This window comes from Vidua macroura, chromosome 19, assembly GCF_024509145.1.
Source record: "Vidua macroura isolate BioBank_ID:100142 chromosome 19, ASM2450914v1, whole genome shotgun sequence".
NCBI lineage: Eukaryota > Metazoa > Chordata > Aves > Passeriformes > Viduidae > Vidua > Vidua macroura.
The window spans coordinates 10,074,869-10,093,132 of NC_071589.1; the positions used below are offsets into that span (position 1 = coordinate 10,074,869).

At 39.3% G+C, this 18,264-nt stretch overlaps 1 protein-coding gene across 1 annotated transcript in view; it reads right to left on the reverse strand.

Annotated features, from left to right (window-relative positions):
• SMURF2 (SMAD specific E3 ubiquitin protein ligase 2) overlaps positions 1-18,264 on the reverse strand; it is a 60,135-nt gene that overhangs the window by 28,919 nt on the left and 12,952 nt on the right. Inside the window, exons 2-3 of the mRNA XM_053994415.1 lie at positions 3,450-3,488; positions 1,781-1,889 (exon numbers count right to left, since the gene is read on the reverse strand). Of these exons, the coding sequence (XP_053850390.1) occupies positions 1,781-1,889; positions 3,450-3,488 (148 nt within the window). The remainder of the gene's footprint in view (positions 1-1,780; positions 1,890-3,449; positions 3,489-18,264) is intronic.

The following is an 18,264-nucleotide window of genomic DNA, read 5'->3' on the forward strand; positions in this document are numbered from 1 at the left end:
AAGGATTTTTTTCTAAAGATTTTACATTTTTTTTCCATTACTCTTGTTGCATATCAACATCCTCCCTCATTTCCCACGTCCTCTGCTGCTTTTCTCCAGAAGGGAATCAAATCATCAGCCCATGGAGCACTGAGCATCCTTGACAAATACTCCAGACAACTCCACTGTCCCACAGCACTTCAAACTGGCCAGTACTGGGGCAGCCACAGGGAACCAGCGACTTCCACACAGAATTTTGACATCTTCCACACAGAATTTTGACATCTTCCACACAGAATTTTGACATCTTCCACACAGAATCCCACAGTGCCAAATGATGCCCACCCTCCTGCTACAGGAGAGTCCCTTCCCCAGTTGCACAAAGGTTATAGAAGGATTTGCACTCAGCCATGCTGGCAGCACTTCCCACCTTCTGTCCCTGGAAAGCTGTGCATTAATGCTCATTAAAAGACCCATCTAACTAAAAAACAATCAAAGTCTGTGCTTGGTTTCAGGGATTTCTCCTTAGCTCTACTCTGATCCTTGGAGAGAACATGGAAAGGCAAAGGTCTGAAACCTCCATTCTGTACAAATCAACATTTTGATAGGTTTAGTACCATTAAAAAACCCAATTGACTTAGAATTCTTTCAGTTGAAAAGAGACATTGCTACACATGAACTTAAAACTTGTTTTGTATCCATTTCTCTAATGAATATAAATTACAGTCTCACGTGCAGAATCTAAGCTTGAACTCGGTTTGGATAATAAAACTATAATATTATTATTTCACTAAACTGCCATGATACTTCGTTAAGCAGTGAAGAAAATGTTCTGTATCCTACACTAACACATTATGAACAATGACTTCACACATTTAGTCTTGGATATTCAAATAAGGAGTAGATCAAGACATGACTTTAAACCAGGCCTTTCATATTCTGCTGTGAGACCCATCAAGCTGCTTCTCTTCACTGGGAAAAAGAAGGACAAGAAATTGCCTGTGTACCAATTTGCTGCAGGTTTGGTGATGGCCAAAGTTAACATAAATATGCTCAAACAGTTTCTAATAATATAGGACAGGGAATGGAGCCATGGGGAAAAAGTCAGAGATCAGAACAGGAGAATACAATGATGCAAAACAGTTCATTTCTCTTCCTCATCTTTCATCCCAAGGAAAAAGATAGAGAATAAAAGACAAGGAAAATAAAGCATGCATGGAGACCTACATATAAATCAAAGCTTTAATAAGTTATATTGTACAGAAATATTCTGTGCTTTAGAAAGAGAGGAAAACCACGACATATACGTGCCATACTGATTCTATGGCTCAAAAGCACCAAAAGGTGCTCAAGTGATGGTAACAATAATTCAGAGTGAGAAGAACATTTGGGACAGAAAATGACAGAAAGGACAGAAAATTGAACAAAAGGCGCACAGAGAAAAAGACACTGTAGCACCACAACCAACAAAAATTGCGTCAAGAGAAGAGCAGTTTGAGGGAAATACTGTCAATTACTTGCTTCATTTTACAGAAGTGTTACCATGAAAACACCACAATAAAACAGTGCTGTAGTCCATGTAAGCATGCTGCAGACATCAGCACCAGAAAAACAAGTGCAGTGTTTAAATTTTGAGGTAAATGAGAAAGTGGAGTTTTGTTAGGTGTACTTTTCACTCAAACTAATAAACTCTGGGATACTTTTCAAGCCATACACAGGACAGGATAAAGAACATCTGACATTGTCTGTGTAATTTAGAGGATTTCACTTCAAACCTTTGGTTATCACTGTTACCACCTACAGGTCATAATGCTGATTCCATTTGGGATCAAGTGTATTCTTCACAGTATCTGTAGAATGGCATTGGCCAGATCCGTCCACCACAACCTTAGCAAAGGGATCAGGAAGTCCTATGAGGAGGAAAAGAAAAAAAAAGCTACCATGTGGATCAGGATGCTTTGAAGTCCTTTATCATTGCTCAATTATTTAATCTTTCATTTGAAGATATATTGGTCTTTTATTCATAAATAAGACCACTACTTAATGAATGGGAATAACATGACATATTAAGCACAGGAAATGGGTAAATTAGCAATTTATTTCACTGGTATGGACTAAGAAAACAATGTATAAGTCAAACACACTGGGGAAAAAAAAATCAAAACACCTTAATCTTCCTAATTTAGGTTTGAGTAAATTCTCAGTATACAAAGAAGCCAAAGGCAGAGAAAACAGAGTTACATTCTTTATATATTTAAAATTAAATCACAATTACAATTTTGGCTGATACTGGTGTAACAGAGAATTGCCTATAAAAGATTTTTTTTGCTTTTAGGATCCACTTGGTGTACTGCTGGCTTTGTGCTCTGTTTGCTGCCAGCTCAGTACCTAAGAAACACTCAACACAGGTCCATCTGAACACCAAAAATCAGCGTAAAGATGGTGCTGAACTCCAGATTCAGGGGTGGAAAAGCAGCAGGAGCAGAGCAGCCCACGATCAGCACCTCCTGCTGAACTGACACCAAGGAATGGTCCCAGTCCTGATTCCCCTGGCCCTTTTCCCCACACACTCATTCATTCCTCCCCTCATCGAGTGCTGTGAGTCAGCTGGAGGAACCAAGGTAACATTCATCACATCTGCTGAGGTGCAATTTTGTCCCAGCTGCATTTCAGGTGACTCAGGCAGAGCTGGTCAGGCAGCAGAGGGCTCAGGACATGTGCCACAGAAAGCACGTGGGGACAAAGGAGTGGGACCTTGGGCTTCAGCATCATACATTACACATCCTGAGGGATTTTTTCAGGCATGATCAAACTGTTAAACACCCAAGAACTTGCAATCAATACAGAAATTCAGATATAAGCAATGTTTTAGAAGTATCTCAAAGCAAAGTATACTTCTGGATCGTTGCCTCTTCTATTTCTTTCCAAAGCTCAGGTCTGCTCTTCCAAATTCCTCCTGCTCCCAGGAGGGAGGTGGCAGGCAGGTGATCTGTGCATGCAGGACACAGACAATAGAATTCCTTTCTGCCTTCTTCATCTATGTCTTAGCACTTCTTTCAAAACATTATTAAAATTAATTAAAATATAATTTCAGAGTACGTTGGTGTTATGAGGTGATTATTAATAATTAAGGAGCACATCTGTTTGCTTGACAAAAAGTTCTTGGATGAAAAATGACTTAATAAATATGATACTAAATTTGAAAAACATGTAATTTGCCTGAGTGGGTAAATTTGTTTCCCACTCCCATAAAAACAGACACAGTGTGTCAGTGTTTTAACTATTATTATGATTCTGTGATGAGTGTCGTCTAAGACAAAAATAGAAGCCCTGAAATAAAACATCAAAGCCTTCAGACCCTTACTGCAAATATCTTAATATAATGAACATATACAAATATTGCACTATAGAACTTCCATAATATTTATTCCATCTATAAATAAATGTATAAAACTATAACAGCTACTTACGGAAAAAGTCCTTTTTCACCAAGTTTTTTGCACACAGTACTGCAAGAAGAACAGAAATATAAAATTAAGTTACTTATTGCCAACTTTTAAAAAAAGTTATTTTACCAGTCCAACACTTCAGAAAATCTTGCTTAAAATAAAACTAACATAAATGAATTGTGCTCCTTCATCATTTATATTGCCATGCGAATTAATTCCTGAAAGCTGAGCTGGAAGTGTCATCTTTTAGCAATTTACCTGGAGGCAGGTAACAGTGGAAGTGAGATGGTTGTGGTTTCCTCAGGCAATAGTTTCACATGGTGAAACTACCTTAAAGGCATTTTTTTCCTCCCTCAACCATTTTGCCAACTGTGAGTTCACCAGAGAGAGACCTGGAGCACTCCTGGCTGGTTCACCACAATTAGTGCTGGGACTTTGGAGGGGCTTATGCTCAGTTCTGCAGCCCAGCAAAAGCTTCCTTGATCACAAAAAGTAGAACATTAGGCAGCAAAGGCTTTTCTTTATCCTGCATCCTTTACACATAAAAGTTTTTACCTGAAAAGCAATTGGGTGGAGCACACTAACTTCTAAAGCCAGAGTTTTGATGGTTCCAAAGATATCTTTTATTTGTAGCAGCTGATAATTGTTTCAGGCTTTTTTGTTTGTTTGTTTAAATTAAAAGGAAGGAACATTTGCATTTGTCAACTAAAAATACCCAGGGGAAAACAATCTCCTACGAGAATAAATTTAAATAAACAAATAAATAAATAAAAGGTCAAAGGGGACAAATTTCATATAAAGGTGCCAAGGTACACAAAGAAGACTTCACAAACTGCACCACTGCTCAACTACTATGCTTATCTATTATCACAGGTTTAGTAAGCAGGAAATATTAGATTCCCCTGTGAAACATTAAAATATTTACTGATAACACAAAAGGATTCTTGGGGATTGAGTAAAAGCATGAATTCCCACAGCTAGTATTAAAAAAAAAGGAGGGGGGAGTTGGAAGAGTTATTTGGTTGGAACCTGATGCTGCAAGAGATTCCTCACTATATGATTCCCTTGGATATTTTTCCTATGAGATCGCCAATATTTATTACTGCCAGGAAATGCAAAGATAGAAAAGTGCATCCAATAATCACATCCCACAGGCACCACCTAAAACCAAACACCATTGGTCATCCTTTCCCCCCCAGAATACCCTCCCACTGATCCTGCAAGGCTCCTGATCCCCAATTTCTGCCTGAGTAAAAGCAGGCAGAGGCAATCCATGAGCACTCCCATGGAGATCTCCACAGCCAGGGCAGAGAAGCACCACCCTGGACAGTCTAAATATGGAACTCATGTTTTCCCAATTTTTACATTCGTAAAAATGCTGATTTTAATGAAGCTGCTTTCCACTGGAATTCAGCACTGTAAAATCTGGCTACAACTCTGCTCAGGTCTGAGAAGTTTTGGTCCTCCATAAAACACAAGGAGATGCCTATCAGTGGCTACAGGGAGTCACAGAACAACTCCTTCACACTGACCTATTCCACAGGAAAGGGACATTTCTATTCCACAGGAAAGTTCCCAGGAAAAATTCAGCACAGTAATTTGATATAAGGGGCTGCTAACAACACTATTACCCTGAAAAAGAAGTGCCTGGTTCCAGGCTGGTAGCTGCTGGGGTTTTTTAAAGATGATAAAAGTAATAATAATTTCTCTCAATTCAAAGACATACCGGTAGTCCTAAGGCAGAGCTCCATTTAAGGGATTTTCACCCAATAATTTCAATCTCAACAGTAATAAAATACTAACAGAGAGTCAAATGTTTCAGGTATTTGATACCCCGCATTCAAGTACATATAGGAAAGAGACTGTCACATCACTGCCCCACAAATCAAATAAAGTTCTTTGGATGTTGTAATAAAAAACCCACAGTTATCAAAGGCTCCCACGTGCTCAACAATCTAAAGTTTACTCTATCCAGAACATTGAGAACAACCTAAAGGCATCTGAAAAAAAAAAAAAAAAAAGCGGTAATAGAAAAAGTGCTTTTGCTGCTCCTTAAGGTTTTATTACACCAAGAATATCTTCAGATGAGTGAAAACACAACAGACATCATCTGCAATAGGTTATTGCTCACCAGCCACCTTTCATCTAGTGGTGAAAAGCTTCAAGTAAAATAGATGCTTATACAGATGGCAACTTTCTAAAATATCTAAAAAATATATATAATTTTTGTCACAGTTTTACCCATTACAAGTAATGAGAAGTGTCAAGTGAAGCTGAGGGCTAAAAATTCAATAGTTAAGTCAAAATTCATCTACAGCACAGCCACACAGGGTGCTCCTGAAACTACGTAATGTCCAAGACAAAAGAGGTTCAACTATTCTTGAGAGAAATTGTAATGTTAGCTAATTACAAACACTTCTTTTCAAAAAGAAAGCAAGCCTGCCAATGCAATTTAACTGAAATCTCATTTTTATAAGATTGGGCACACAGACTAATAACTCCTTCCCCAACAATTAGCCATGAATGAACAAATATTTTTGGCTCAACTTTTCCCTCTCTAGTAACCACATTTAAGGAAAGTCAGATGTCAACCCTCTCTGGCTTTGTCAGGTTAACAAAACAGGAGAGATGCTGAGAAAGCTTCCACTAACAACACCCTCTCTGCCAGGTATTTCTAGGTGAAAAAGCCCAGGTCCCAGGAGCATCAGCTCAACTCAAAGTGAAACAATCTTCTTCCACACACAGAGCTCTCATCTATCTCAAGACTTTTTTTGGACAAAACTTTTCCCACCGGTGGGAAAAGTACCAGAGCTTATGCTCCACTTTTCTAACAGTTTCAACACCGTATTAAAACCTGTCCTGAATATCCTGATAACCAGCTGATTAATAGTTCCTTGAGAATAAAAGCTAAGGAAGTTTGGTTTCCTATGGATTTATGTTTCATGGCTGACTGAAGGCTGTGGCTGAGGCTTTTCCCACTGGGCAGTCAGACAGACCCTCTCCCACGCAGGCTCTCCCGTGGTCCGGCAGTGCAGGATCTGCTGCAGCTTTTTCCTCTGGCTTCAGGTCACTGCCAGGGTCTCCTCTTTACCCAGGCAATGATTCTCACAAAACTCACGGGACTTAATTATCTTTGAGTCCTCTATCCTAGGCTCAATTTAAGCTGAAAATTCAAAACCCAGAAAGAACTAGAGGGAGGCTTCTTTCCCTTGACAAAGCCAAGTTAAAGCACTGATGATTCTGGACCCAGCGCTCATCGTTATCAGATCTACACAGCCCCACCACAAATGGATCCTCTGGAGGCACAAGGGCACTGCAGAAGGTTATTTATTACTTGGATGTGCTTGTTTTAAGGCACTTTTTCTTACAAGTATTTTGAAACAAAAAGTTAAGCTATTTAAAGTTGCACTGGAACTAGAATGCAAACCAATGGCTGGATATATTGAAAAAAACAGGGGGTGTGTTGTACCATAAGTGCATCATCAAATGACATTAATGGCTTCTAGCACACATGTGTAGATAAAGTATTCATTACAGAGTATCAGTGAGTCAATGGATAGATATGTTTCTGTTTATTACAGACTTCCTGGGTAGTCTACAGAAAAGAGAACATTAATATTCCAATGCATAAGTGCCAAGAAAAACAGCACACCAATTTTACATAGTATACATACATTAAATATTTTTTTATCATGCTTTATGATCTCATTCTAACATATGCTACTCAGGTCTGCTCACAGAAACATGAAAAGAGCATAATGTTATAAGCTACCCAGTCTCCTTCTATAACAGCTTTGCTACACAGTCCACAAATATTCAAAAATAGGAACTAAGTGAATCATATTTGCCAATTTCCTTTTTCTTATTTATTACTCCTGTGACTGACAAAGAACGGTTTACTGAAAAATAATTTAACTATTATAAGTAAATGCAAAATATTTAGTATCCCCAAACCCCTGTAATCTAAGTGTTAGCTATTAAAATTCACATGCAATTACAGAGGGGGTGAATAATTGGTTGAACTCACATAAAAATTGAAAGGAAGTATGACTATTGAAAAGGTCAATTTTATAGAAAGATAAATATTTCCCTTTCATTTTCTGAACTGTTTATTCTTTTTGCTAGTTACTGAAGAACTCTTGTTACAACTGCTGCTAATTTTGGAACCATTTTTACAGAAAGACTCAACTTTTAATGACATCAAGCTGTTGTTAGGGAAGGTATCCTATGTTATACAATACCACTGTTTTTATAAGTATTAAAAAGTATGTTTATTTCAGAATAATAAGTATATCAGTAACACCAGGTCTCCACAGATAGAGGGAGAAAGAACATGAAGCCCATGAAGTGGAAAGGGAGCTCCAATGCAGGAAGCTTGCGTTGAAAACAAGTAAAAAGTGATAAAGATCTATGAGATTTCACAGAATCACCACCTCTCAGACATGAGCTCAGAGTCTTCAATGATCTATTCACCTCCAAAGGCTGGGTAACACCAGAATGAGTGCTGAGGAAGCAACTTGAGAAGGAAAGAAAGTGTTTTGTGAATTCAAGGAACCAGGACATTTAAGGGCTGTGTATTCAACCCTTGTGGGGATTTCCAGCCTGTATCAAACTGTTTGTAGCCAATTTGTTCACCACATTCACCTGCAAAACAGGAATACCACTACTTTATTTCACAGGTAGGTTTTAGTGTTACATTACCTGTATGTTTGTAGCACTCAGTTATCTGTTATTGTGCACCTCTTCATTTATGACACATGAAAAGGTTTAAATGTGCTTGTACCCAGCAGCATGAGATACAAACACCTCAGGCTACAGCTGTAGACAATAATTTTATAGATATATTAGTCTTAAAATTCCTACGTTAAAAACAATATTGCTTAAGCCATCTTAAGTAAGTTGTTTTAAATGTGTATATTTGAGACACACCAATACTGTCAAAGAAAGATTAAGGAAGACAAGTAAGAAAATGAAAACAGTCATGAATGTTCATGGAAGTGAGCACACCCACTGCAGAAGGAAACACAAAATCACCACATTTAAGTCTACACATGGCTCAGCAGAACCCCCCCATCCCATGCCAGCCATCCATAAGAGCCCACACTGTGTCAACAGACAGCCCTGAGGTTATGGGGAGGAAAGTACTCAGTCCAAAGCTAAGATTATGTTTTCTAATCTTCTGGCTTTCCACGTGTCATCACCACAGAACAAGTTCAGCCTTCTGAATCCAACCAACAGTTTTAACATTATCATTCCTGTTGGTTTTTTCCTTCCCCGAGGGTTTTTCTCCCAGAAAAAGCACTTGTTCAAGAACATATGTAACACACGGGAGAGCGACAGGCTGCCTATCAATTTTTACCACAATGGCTCATTTTGAAGACAAGTCTTTCTTCTCCTACAGAAACACCATCTTTTACTGAAAGCCATTAGCGTTGGGTTTTGTGATCAGATCCCAGTTGTTTGCATGTTCTATGCGGGGCAATACAATCACTGAAATAAGTCCCAGCTGTAGAAACACAATGCTGTGCTGTTGCTAATGTGTGTTGTACTGATAATGAATGGTCGTCTATGCTTTAATCTGAATAAAGCTCCCAACTGCTCTGCCTCTCCTTGCCAAAAATTCCCCTTCCTCCTCCAGACTGTGGTTGCATTCCAATTACACTGCTGATTGGAATGAGCCTGCTTGGGGGAGGGAGAGGGAGGAAGGCAAATGAAGCCACACTCACGCCCCTCCTCGCCTTCATGGCTGCCCCTGGGACCCAGAAATTGCTCGGGTGTTTGAACCTAAGGCTGACATGATGTACTTTCCTCCACAATGTACAAAAACTCTTTGCAAATTCACTTATTTCATTTAGAAAAGCCATTTGTGACAGGCAAACAGCACACCGTGCACAGGTTCCAGCAGGATGGCTCAATACTTTAAACATTTTTAAACAAATTCCTACTGGTTTCTTCCATTGTTGGCACGCTCACAAGAAACTTATATTTTTCTGCTTGCATTCCCTCCTTGGACCTGCCTGAATTCCCACATGGGAAAATACAAAACAGGAGGTCTTCAACTATTTATTGAACAAAGAGCTGTAAATAACGCCATATGGATTTTGCAAATACAGCTGTTGAGGTAATAACTACCTCAATTAAGGTTTTGAAATAAAATTGTTTACCCTAGCTATTCACATGAAGTTTTATTTTACAATTAATCTCTCTGAGGAATTTTTTTAAGGTTCCATTTCCTTTGAAAGGTGCTTTTTCTGCAAATGAACAAAATGTGACAGAACATGACCGTAAAACTGAGTTTACTTTCGCTTAATGAAATTCCTGCATTTTTGAAGATTGCAATGGGTTGCTGTCAACAAGGGACACACAAAGGCAGGTAAACCTAACAAATACTGTATTTTACAGGTGCACAGGGGTTTGAGTCAAGGTCTTGCAGCACAAAATGGGTCAGAACATAGCAGCTGACCATTATTCTGAGCAGGATGGGTGATGGGAGCACGCTGGAAGGTTTCAGGTTGCACCCAACATTACAGGGGGCTGCAGCTGTTCCTCCCCCAAAGCAGGTCCAGCCAGCGCAGGGATACAAGGTAGAGCAGGAAGCTGAACTGGCTTAACAGAAAATTAACCTTCTGGGGAGACAGATTAGTTCACTGTTGGCTCCTAGAGCTGCACAGACTTATCCTGCAGTCACACCATCTGCAAACCTGTGGCAAAGGAAGTGGCACAAGCACATGGCTGCAGACCAGGGAGGATCAGCCAAGCTGCCCTTGCTGCAGTTGTACTGGAGAAGTGCACCCCATAAAACAAAATGCTCACTCAATGTTTTCATTTTAATGTAGACATGTAGTTTTTCCTCCTGCCTCTGGTTTTGCAGCTCCAGAAACTTATTTTATTAAAAACAAAATTAAGTTAAAAGCAGATTTTGCCACCAGTATACCATCATAACCAGTTAACACCCTTCAGGTTTTTAGAGATCTTCTCCTTAAACATTCAGCTTTTCCATTTCCCAAAGCACACTCAGAAATGCAGTACTAAAACACAAAAAAGCACTTCTCTTGCAAGTACACACACAATTACTTCCAGGCTGCTCTGTTTTACTTATGGACAGCTGCTCCTTCTGGGTCTCACAAAGCAACAGAAATGCACAATAACCCAGTGAGCTCTAAACTAGAGTCAGTACAAACCATGTACACACACAGAACGGTAGGATCATTATTTTCCCCAATACTTCATTGTAAAATTCAGCATCACCCAAATTAACACTCCAATCTCCACCCTCTCCAGGGCCCGGTGGAGGCAGCACACTGGTGGAGCTGCAGGTGCCATATGCCAGCACATGGAAGCCCAGTTCACCCCAGGACACTGGACAGGCTGATGCTGATTTCAGACACACTCTGCTCGGTACATCCAAGGCAATCACTCTCCCCCATCCCTGGATGCAAGCTCTGCAGCAGGAAGAGCTGCAGGGCAAGCAGCCAGGTACACCCCAAACACCATCACTGGGCTGCTGCACCTGGGTATCTTCTGATGTGAATTAGGAGCTGCATCACACAATCCCTTCTGCTCCTGATGGGAGCCAGGGCAGCTGGGAAGGGATGGTGACATCTTCAACAGGCACAGCTACCTCCCAGCACACCTACAGCTTACACTGGTAGGAAATTAATTTCTATTCTCTTACAGACTTGTAGACCTCGTTTAAATTGAATGCAAACTTAGAATCATGTACCAATTCTAACTCTTACTAAGAATAGGCATTAGAACAATTCAAACGTACTAATGGATTTTTAAAGTGCTGTTTAATACTAACATGTCAGGTTGCAGAGAAATATTCTGAGTGACATATAAAAGCATCACTGTTAGACTGATGTCCACAAGGTAGACAGCTTTAAAATAAACTCGATTAAAATATGCATTAGTATAAACATGGTACTAGAAAAGCACTTTTAACAAGAATTTCCTTTAATAATTGTTATAATTCTATATTTTCCCATAAACACATTCCTGTAAGTTCAACACAAGCCAGATGCTAAATCCTTAATACACTACATGTAAAGTGAAACCCATTCCCAAGGATCACATACATTATAAGCATTGTCAGTTAGAAACCTGTGCCTCAACAAATCAGAATTTTTCTGTGGGACTAAACAAACAAACCCACAATATCCAGCAATATGTACATCCGGAAGTGGCAAATGCCCTAATAATGCAATATAATTTAAACTACTGCAAAAGATGCCAGAACCTAACACAAAACCAGTCCAATTTCTGTTCAACAGATTTACTCTAAGTTCTCCACAAGAATAGGCTGTGCTGTGACTCGATTTAGAATTCCAGACCCATATAACTTGCACATAGGGTAACTCATGGAGGTTAAAACTCCAAATGAAAGCATCACACATTTATCAGAGAGAACAAAGATGCAATGCATCACTGGATAGAAACAGTTACGCCAATAAATCATTCCTCTCATGCAATAATAAAATTCTGGGAGAGAGTCTCCAAGGCTATTTTAAATTCCCGCAAGGGAAGGACGACAGGACAGCGACTCCAGACTCCAGCAGTCTGTGCAGGGATGGCTGAGCACTCGTGGCCATGGCCAGATGGAGCCTGCCCAGATTTGCCATGTTTAGACTCCTGTTTTTACATCACTATGTCTACTTCACAGCATTGTTTCACTGTAAACAAAAGGCTTCCTTTTCCACTTCTCCTCCCTTACTCCACTCCAAGCCAAAAGTAAAACAAAACACAAAACCCCCCGGACCATTGAATTCCTCCTTCGTGCAGCTCATGCATTCACGTTTCCCAGATTCATTCAGCGATGGGCTCGCTGCCACACACGTCACCCACCCTATTCATGTGTCCAGTTTGTTTGATACGCCTCTCAAGAGGTAAAGGAAAGAAATTATGCTGCCACTTCTGCAATAAAGATAGCAGCCCTCCCTAGGCACTGCAAACCCTACCAGAAAGGTTTACAAGTCTCTTTCATGGAGATTCACATTAATTCAAGTTAAGTTGAGTAAATAGAAGAAAAAAAAGTTGGGTTTGGTTTGCTTTTTTCTAGCTATATACCAAATGTGTCAATTAAAGCTGAATGATACAAATAAACCATGCTCATCAGGGCTCTGTGTAAATTAGGGCTTCAGCCATAGCTCAGTGAGAAAGAAGCAGAAGTAACACATGGGAAACTTAAAGAAAACAAAGGCTATTGGGAATATCTGCATTTCCTGGTTCACTGTGGATAGAGCCTCTCAGACCAGCCAGGATGTTTCCAATGCACAAAGTTCATACACTATAAATTCCATTTCTCTTCTCCACCCTCCTCCAAAATGGCCTAACCATCCCATTTCACCCACTTTTCAACATCTGAAAAACCAACCACTACTGTACCGTGGAGCTGTGGGACAGACAGCACTTACAGAGACTCAAAACTGCGCTGTCACCTGGGGTGGGGGGAACAGCCATTAGAATGCTTCAAAGGAAAAAGTCAGCAAAGATCAATTTTCAGACCAATTTCAAAGTTATTCCTTCTGTTTCTCATATTGGTGACAAGTATAAAATCACATTCCAGTACACAAAATCAGGGTGGGAAACAGAATTCCATTAAAAAGATGAAACAATCCTGCAACTTTGCTGTTACGTTTGCTGTAACAGTCTCAATTATTTCTTACCCTCCTGCAATACTAAAAAAATAGTCCATAAAAAAAATCTTTAGAGTACCATTACCAAAATTAACTAATCCCAAACTGCAGAGGTGGTTTTTATATCCAAGTGTGAGTGAAGTAAACTCTAATTCAATTTTCCAAGAAATACTGGAATAAAATAGTTTTTAAGAGCTCAGGTAAAGAAACTGTAATCTCAAACTCTTACAATTGTGCTAAAAATCTTATCTGAGTCCTTAAAGACTTTTTTACAATCCCAGCAGTTAGTTTTTAACCAAAACAGAAGCAATTTATCCAAAATTAAGGGAGCACAGGATCATTCCTCTGATGGATAAATGAAAGAGGTAACATGGAAATTTACCCATCTATTTCTCAGTTTGTTTTGATAGGAACAGGAGTGGAGGGAAAAATTTAATGGGAGAAATAAATGATAGCTCTGCCTGATTTATTTCATGCAACGTGCTGGGGACAAACCTGGCAGCAAGGAGCAGAGCCCTTGGATTTGTTTCACTGCAGTAAAACTCTTCACCCTCTGAATGAGCTGTAGTAGAGGCAACAACAAAAGAAATTCATGATCTAATTACCAACTGGACAAAGATGCCCTGAATTTTAAGAAGGGCTCAGACAAGAGGCACCTGCAGCTAAGTCAGACTCCTGGGTGTCAGGGATTGTGGGTCCCAGCAGCGTTCCAGGCTGGGCTGCCAGTGCTGTCAGGACACGGCCACACGTGTGATTTAAACAGGAAGTCTCAAAACTCTGTCTCTGCTGCAGACATGGTCCCTGGGGAACACCACTGCTGCTGGGGCTTTTCTGGGAAGAGGAGAAAGGAAAAGAACCAGGGGAAAAAAAAAAAAAAAAACAAAAAAAAACCCCAAAACCACGGACATAATTCACCCTTCACAAGTAATTCCCATGCCACTCCAGCAAAATGCTGTACATATTGATTTTATCAGTACTACCAAAAGGATTGTCAAATGCTTTTTAAGAAATAATTCCTAACTCATGAGAAAAGCTTGGGCAACAACTTTTATTAGGGAGAAAAAAAGAATTCTGGCACTTCAAATATATATTTAAGTATTTTTAAAAAATAATCCTCTAATAAGTAAAATAATGTTAAAGAGTTCAAGAGGGTCATGATTTTGATACTATCACTAGCAAAAATCATTAATTAAGCATCTACCCTTAATCCAAACTCCTAGTTCAGCACAATTTTGTTTTATTACTACACCTGATGTACTGACATGATGTGCTGATATTACATGGAGCAATACAGATGAGTAATATACTCTTACATCCTCTTGCATTATCATCAATATCCACAACCTCAGACATTCTGTCTCCTTCATAATATGTGGATCCTGCCTCTTTTGTATTTAGTACAGCTGAAATATTTAAGCACAATATCCTTATATTCACTTTTTTTTTTGAAAATTGGTTTTAGCGGAATGCTTTCAACTCTGGAAGTTGCCTCTCTTTGGATCTTGACAGTTTGGCTTCTGCCAAAAATACAGAAGGTGTGTGGACTATACACACACACACCTTTACCTGCTCATGTCTCTCTGATGATGGAATTCTGTCTGTACCTGCAGAAATGCAACATCATCTAAATTAGGAAAACTCCTGCTGCTTAAAGGCAGCACACATGGAAAACCAAGACAATGTCACCAATCAAACATCACTAAAACTCTCATATACCTCAGTCCAGTCTTATCACCCACCACACACCCCTGAAGCCTCATCTCCAGGAGATTACTACATTATTACCCTATACCATTTATAAACTGATTAAGTTATTGCAGTCCTTTAATAAGGACAGATTCTGTTTGGTTTCTCTGTTTAAACAGATGTGTCCTACAGAACAAATCCAAACAGTTTAAGAAGCTGCTGCTGTTGAAGAGATGAGCTAACTGAATGAGCAATCTTATTTATTTCAGCTGAAGTAAAGCAACTTACAGGAAAGCCTTGGTTTTGCTTTACTTTGGTTTTATACAAGTTGCTTAGATTATTTAGTCAAATTGGTACAATTTATATAATATTGTAAGAAATAATATAAAAGGGAATTTAAAGAAACAGAACACCAAGAGATTCAGATGAAATAGCTCACCAATACATGGAAATAAAGGATCTTGCCCCAAAACCATTGCCATGCCATTTAAACTACAACTTCAGAAATCTTTTGGGAAGATGCAATGCTCAAGAAGTAAAACTACAAGAATTTTTTTGAGAAAGAAGAACACAGAATAGAAGATGTTAAGCAGGGTAGAGTGAAGATTAAGAAAGATAATGGGAAGGAGCTGAGACTTAAAAGAGGAGTGTAAGGTGATTACATGAATGCAAAAAGTGTAACACTGTGCATCAACACAGCAGTACAGCAAATGGATAAAAACCCAGGAAAATATTCCCAACAAGTTCAAGAACATTTAATTACAGAAGGCAGAATGGCTTCCAAGTGCAAGGAGCATCCAAGTATTTCCAAGGACCTCAAACACCAGTTATGAACTTCAGACAGTCTGAGTGCACATGATGGGGATTTTGAGGGGACACAGAAATGGAAAACCCTCATTTCCCCTCAGCCTTTCACTCTAGGAACCCTGAACCTCTTGCAGTTCTGCTCACAAAGTGTTACACTAAATAACTTCTGATTTCTACTGCTTCTTACATGGCTGCACAAGCAAGGTAAGAACAGACCAAGTTTTCCAGAGGAATCTTTACATGCATTTCATAGACACACTGCTCCTTGGACATCTCAACTTCTAATTGAGTGCTATCCCAGGGCACCCAAATATAATTATTTGCTAAACAAATATATTAGCTTTCCAAGTACAATGTTATTTCCTCTCACAACCATCTTCTGACATCTCAATTATTTAATACTAAACACCTTCCAATGACCTAATTCCTTTAGTTTCTCTATCATTTATGTATCTTAGAGCCAATATGACAATTTATACTAAAATAAGACCAGAGATATGCTAAATAACTGATCAGTTATATGGAGACAAAGAGGACATAGGCTTTTTCCCTTTTACGTTACTTCATCCAGCTTTGTAAACTGTACCTCCTTTCTGCATTAACTAAATTTAAGAATTCATAAATATATTTCCTGTTCATCTTTCAGCATTGTAGACTATGAATGGCATTGTTAATGTTAGAGTGATGCAAGTTTTTAAAATACTAAAGATCAAAATGAGTGATCGCCCTGGAACTGGCATCCTACATTAAACTACATCTCCAGCTAATCGTGTATTTTCACTAAATATAAGCAAATCAACTACAGTAAGTCAGTTCAGGGAGCTGTGCCTGCACTCCTGGACTTAACTGTCCTCACTAAAAGGTGCTGTTGCTGAAGGGTCACAGGACACGAGTGCTTTTTAGGGTGCACACAAACATTTTGTCATTTAGCTAAAAATCAAAAAAATACCTAAGCACATTCAAACTTACAGAAGAGAGATTAGAAGAAGCAAACGAGTCTCACAGATTTTGCTCCTAAATACAGAGTGTTCTTCAGGAGACAATAAAAACCAGGGGACTGGAGAAGATAAAGTGTTAATCGCATATTTGGTGGTTTATGAGCCAAAGCAGTCTGAGGTTTAAACTGCTTCTGCTCAGTGCTCATCCCATTCAGAGACGATGAATCATTTCCCATTTGGCAGCACTTCTGCCTACAAGGCTTGTCTTCTGTGAGATTTCTCCTGTAGCCTTGTAATAGATTTGCTAATTTAGTACACCTGACTTTGAGCAAAAGCTATTGTTGCCAGCTGTCAGACTAGACCTCGTCCTGTTTATCAGACACATCTCCACCAGCCCGGCCTGCCCCAGTCACAGAAACACAACGCTCCTCACTAATCCCAGGGCAGTAAATTACTTTCTAATATTCTTGTTTTTCTTACTCTGCCAAAATACCAACACACCACAGATTTAAAGCAATAGCAAAATCAATTTGTCCTCAGCAGCTGGGCTCATACCAGTTTATCCAATAATCACATTTTTTAAAGTCATTTTTACTGTTCTAGTCATTCTGTCCATGAATTTCTGAGTTCCAGCAGTAGAGGTTTGACTGTTTTAAACAAAGGTAACATAAACTCACAGGGGCTGTAATCTAGTTTTTTAGGCAGGCCTCCACAGCTCTTTGAAAGATAAATCAGAGCAAAACAAAGTATTAAACGCCTAACACATACTAAAACATTTCCTCGTTTTCCCCAGAGCTTTGTATGCAAAAGAAAATGCATTACTTGCTGTTTATAAATATTTTTGTGGACAGAAGCTCAGGTAGGGGCAACAGAGGAAATATGGGGAGAGTTGGGTGGGTTTTGCTGTTTTTTGTGGTTTGGTTTTTTTTTTTTGCCTTTTTTTTTTTTCAACCTCCCTATAGTGAATCTGTGAAACATATGAAAAAACAATTTGTGTATATTTTTATGCCTAAACAAAATCTACCACAACTTAATCCTTTACATTCCAGATTACATAATCCACTTATACAGATACAAATAAAAGCAGACCTGCTCTTTACAGGTTTCACACAGAGTGTTCACAGAAACACATGCCCACATATTAGATGCTCTTTTGATACTCTTACTCTTCTAAATGTTTTAAACACCAGTATAGAGAATGCACACTCAGCTAACAAAAATACTGAGTATTGACATTGCTCTCTTGCGTTCTCAGGGGGCTGTGGAGCCACTTACTCATCTCTATCATTCAAATCTGGCTGCTGAATTCATGCTGAGCACTCAAGGAAATGCACCTGGACTCTTCCACCTGGGACTGACTTGAAAGGCCAGACAGAAACTGTGATTCAACATGCAAAGAACATTTACCATGAGCAGCTTCCACACCACCCTGTGGTTACCTTCTGCTATACCTGTTACCAAAATTAAATTGCATTGTATTTGCCCTGTAGCATAGCAGAGGATCCCCTCTGACCCTTTCCCTCATGACAAAATCCATCCAACACTCCACTGCAAACACCCTGCCCCTGCAAAGGGAACACAGGTCTGGGAGCTCAGCTGCACAGCCAGCACCTGTTCTTCCAGCTGCGACGGAGGAGAGAAACCTGGGAAAAAGAACAAAATCTTGGGATTTTAGGAAATGGAGGCGAAGTCTGAGCAAACAACAGACTCAAGAAGCATAATTACTTCATTGCCTTGCAACAGCTACACAACCAGCCTAGTCCCACATAA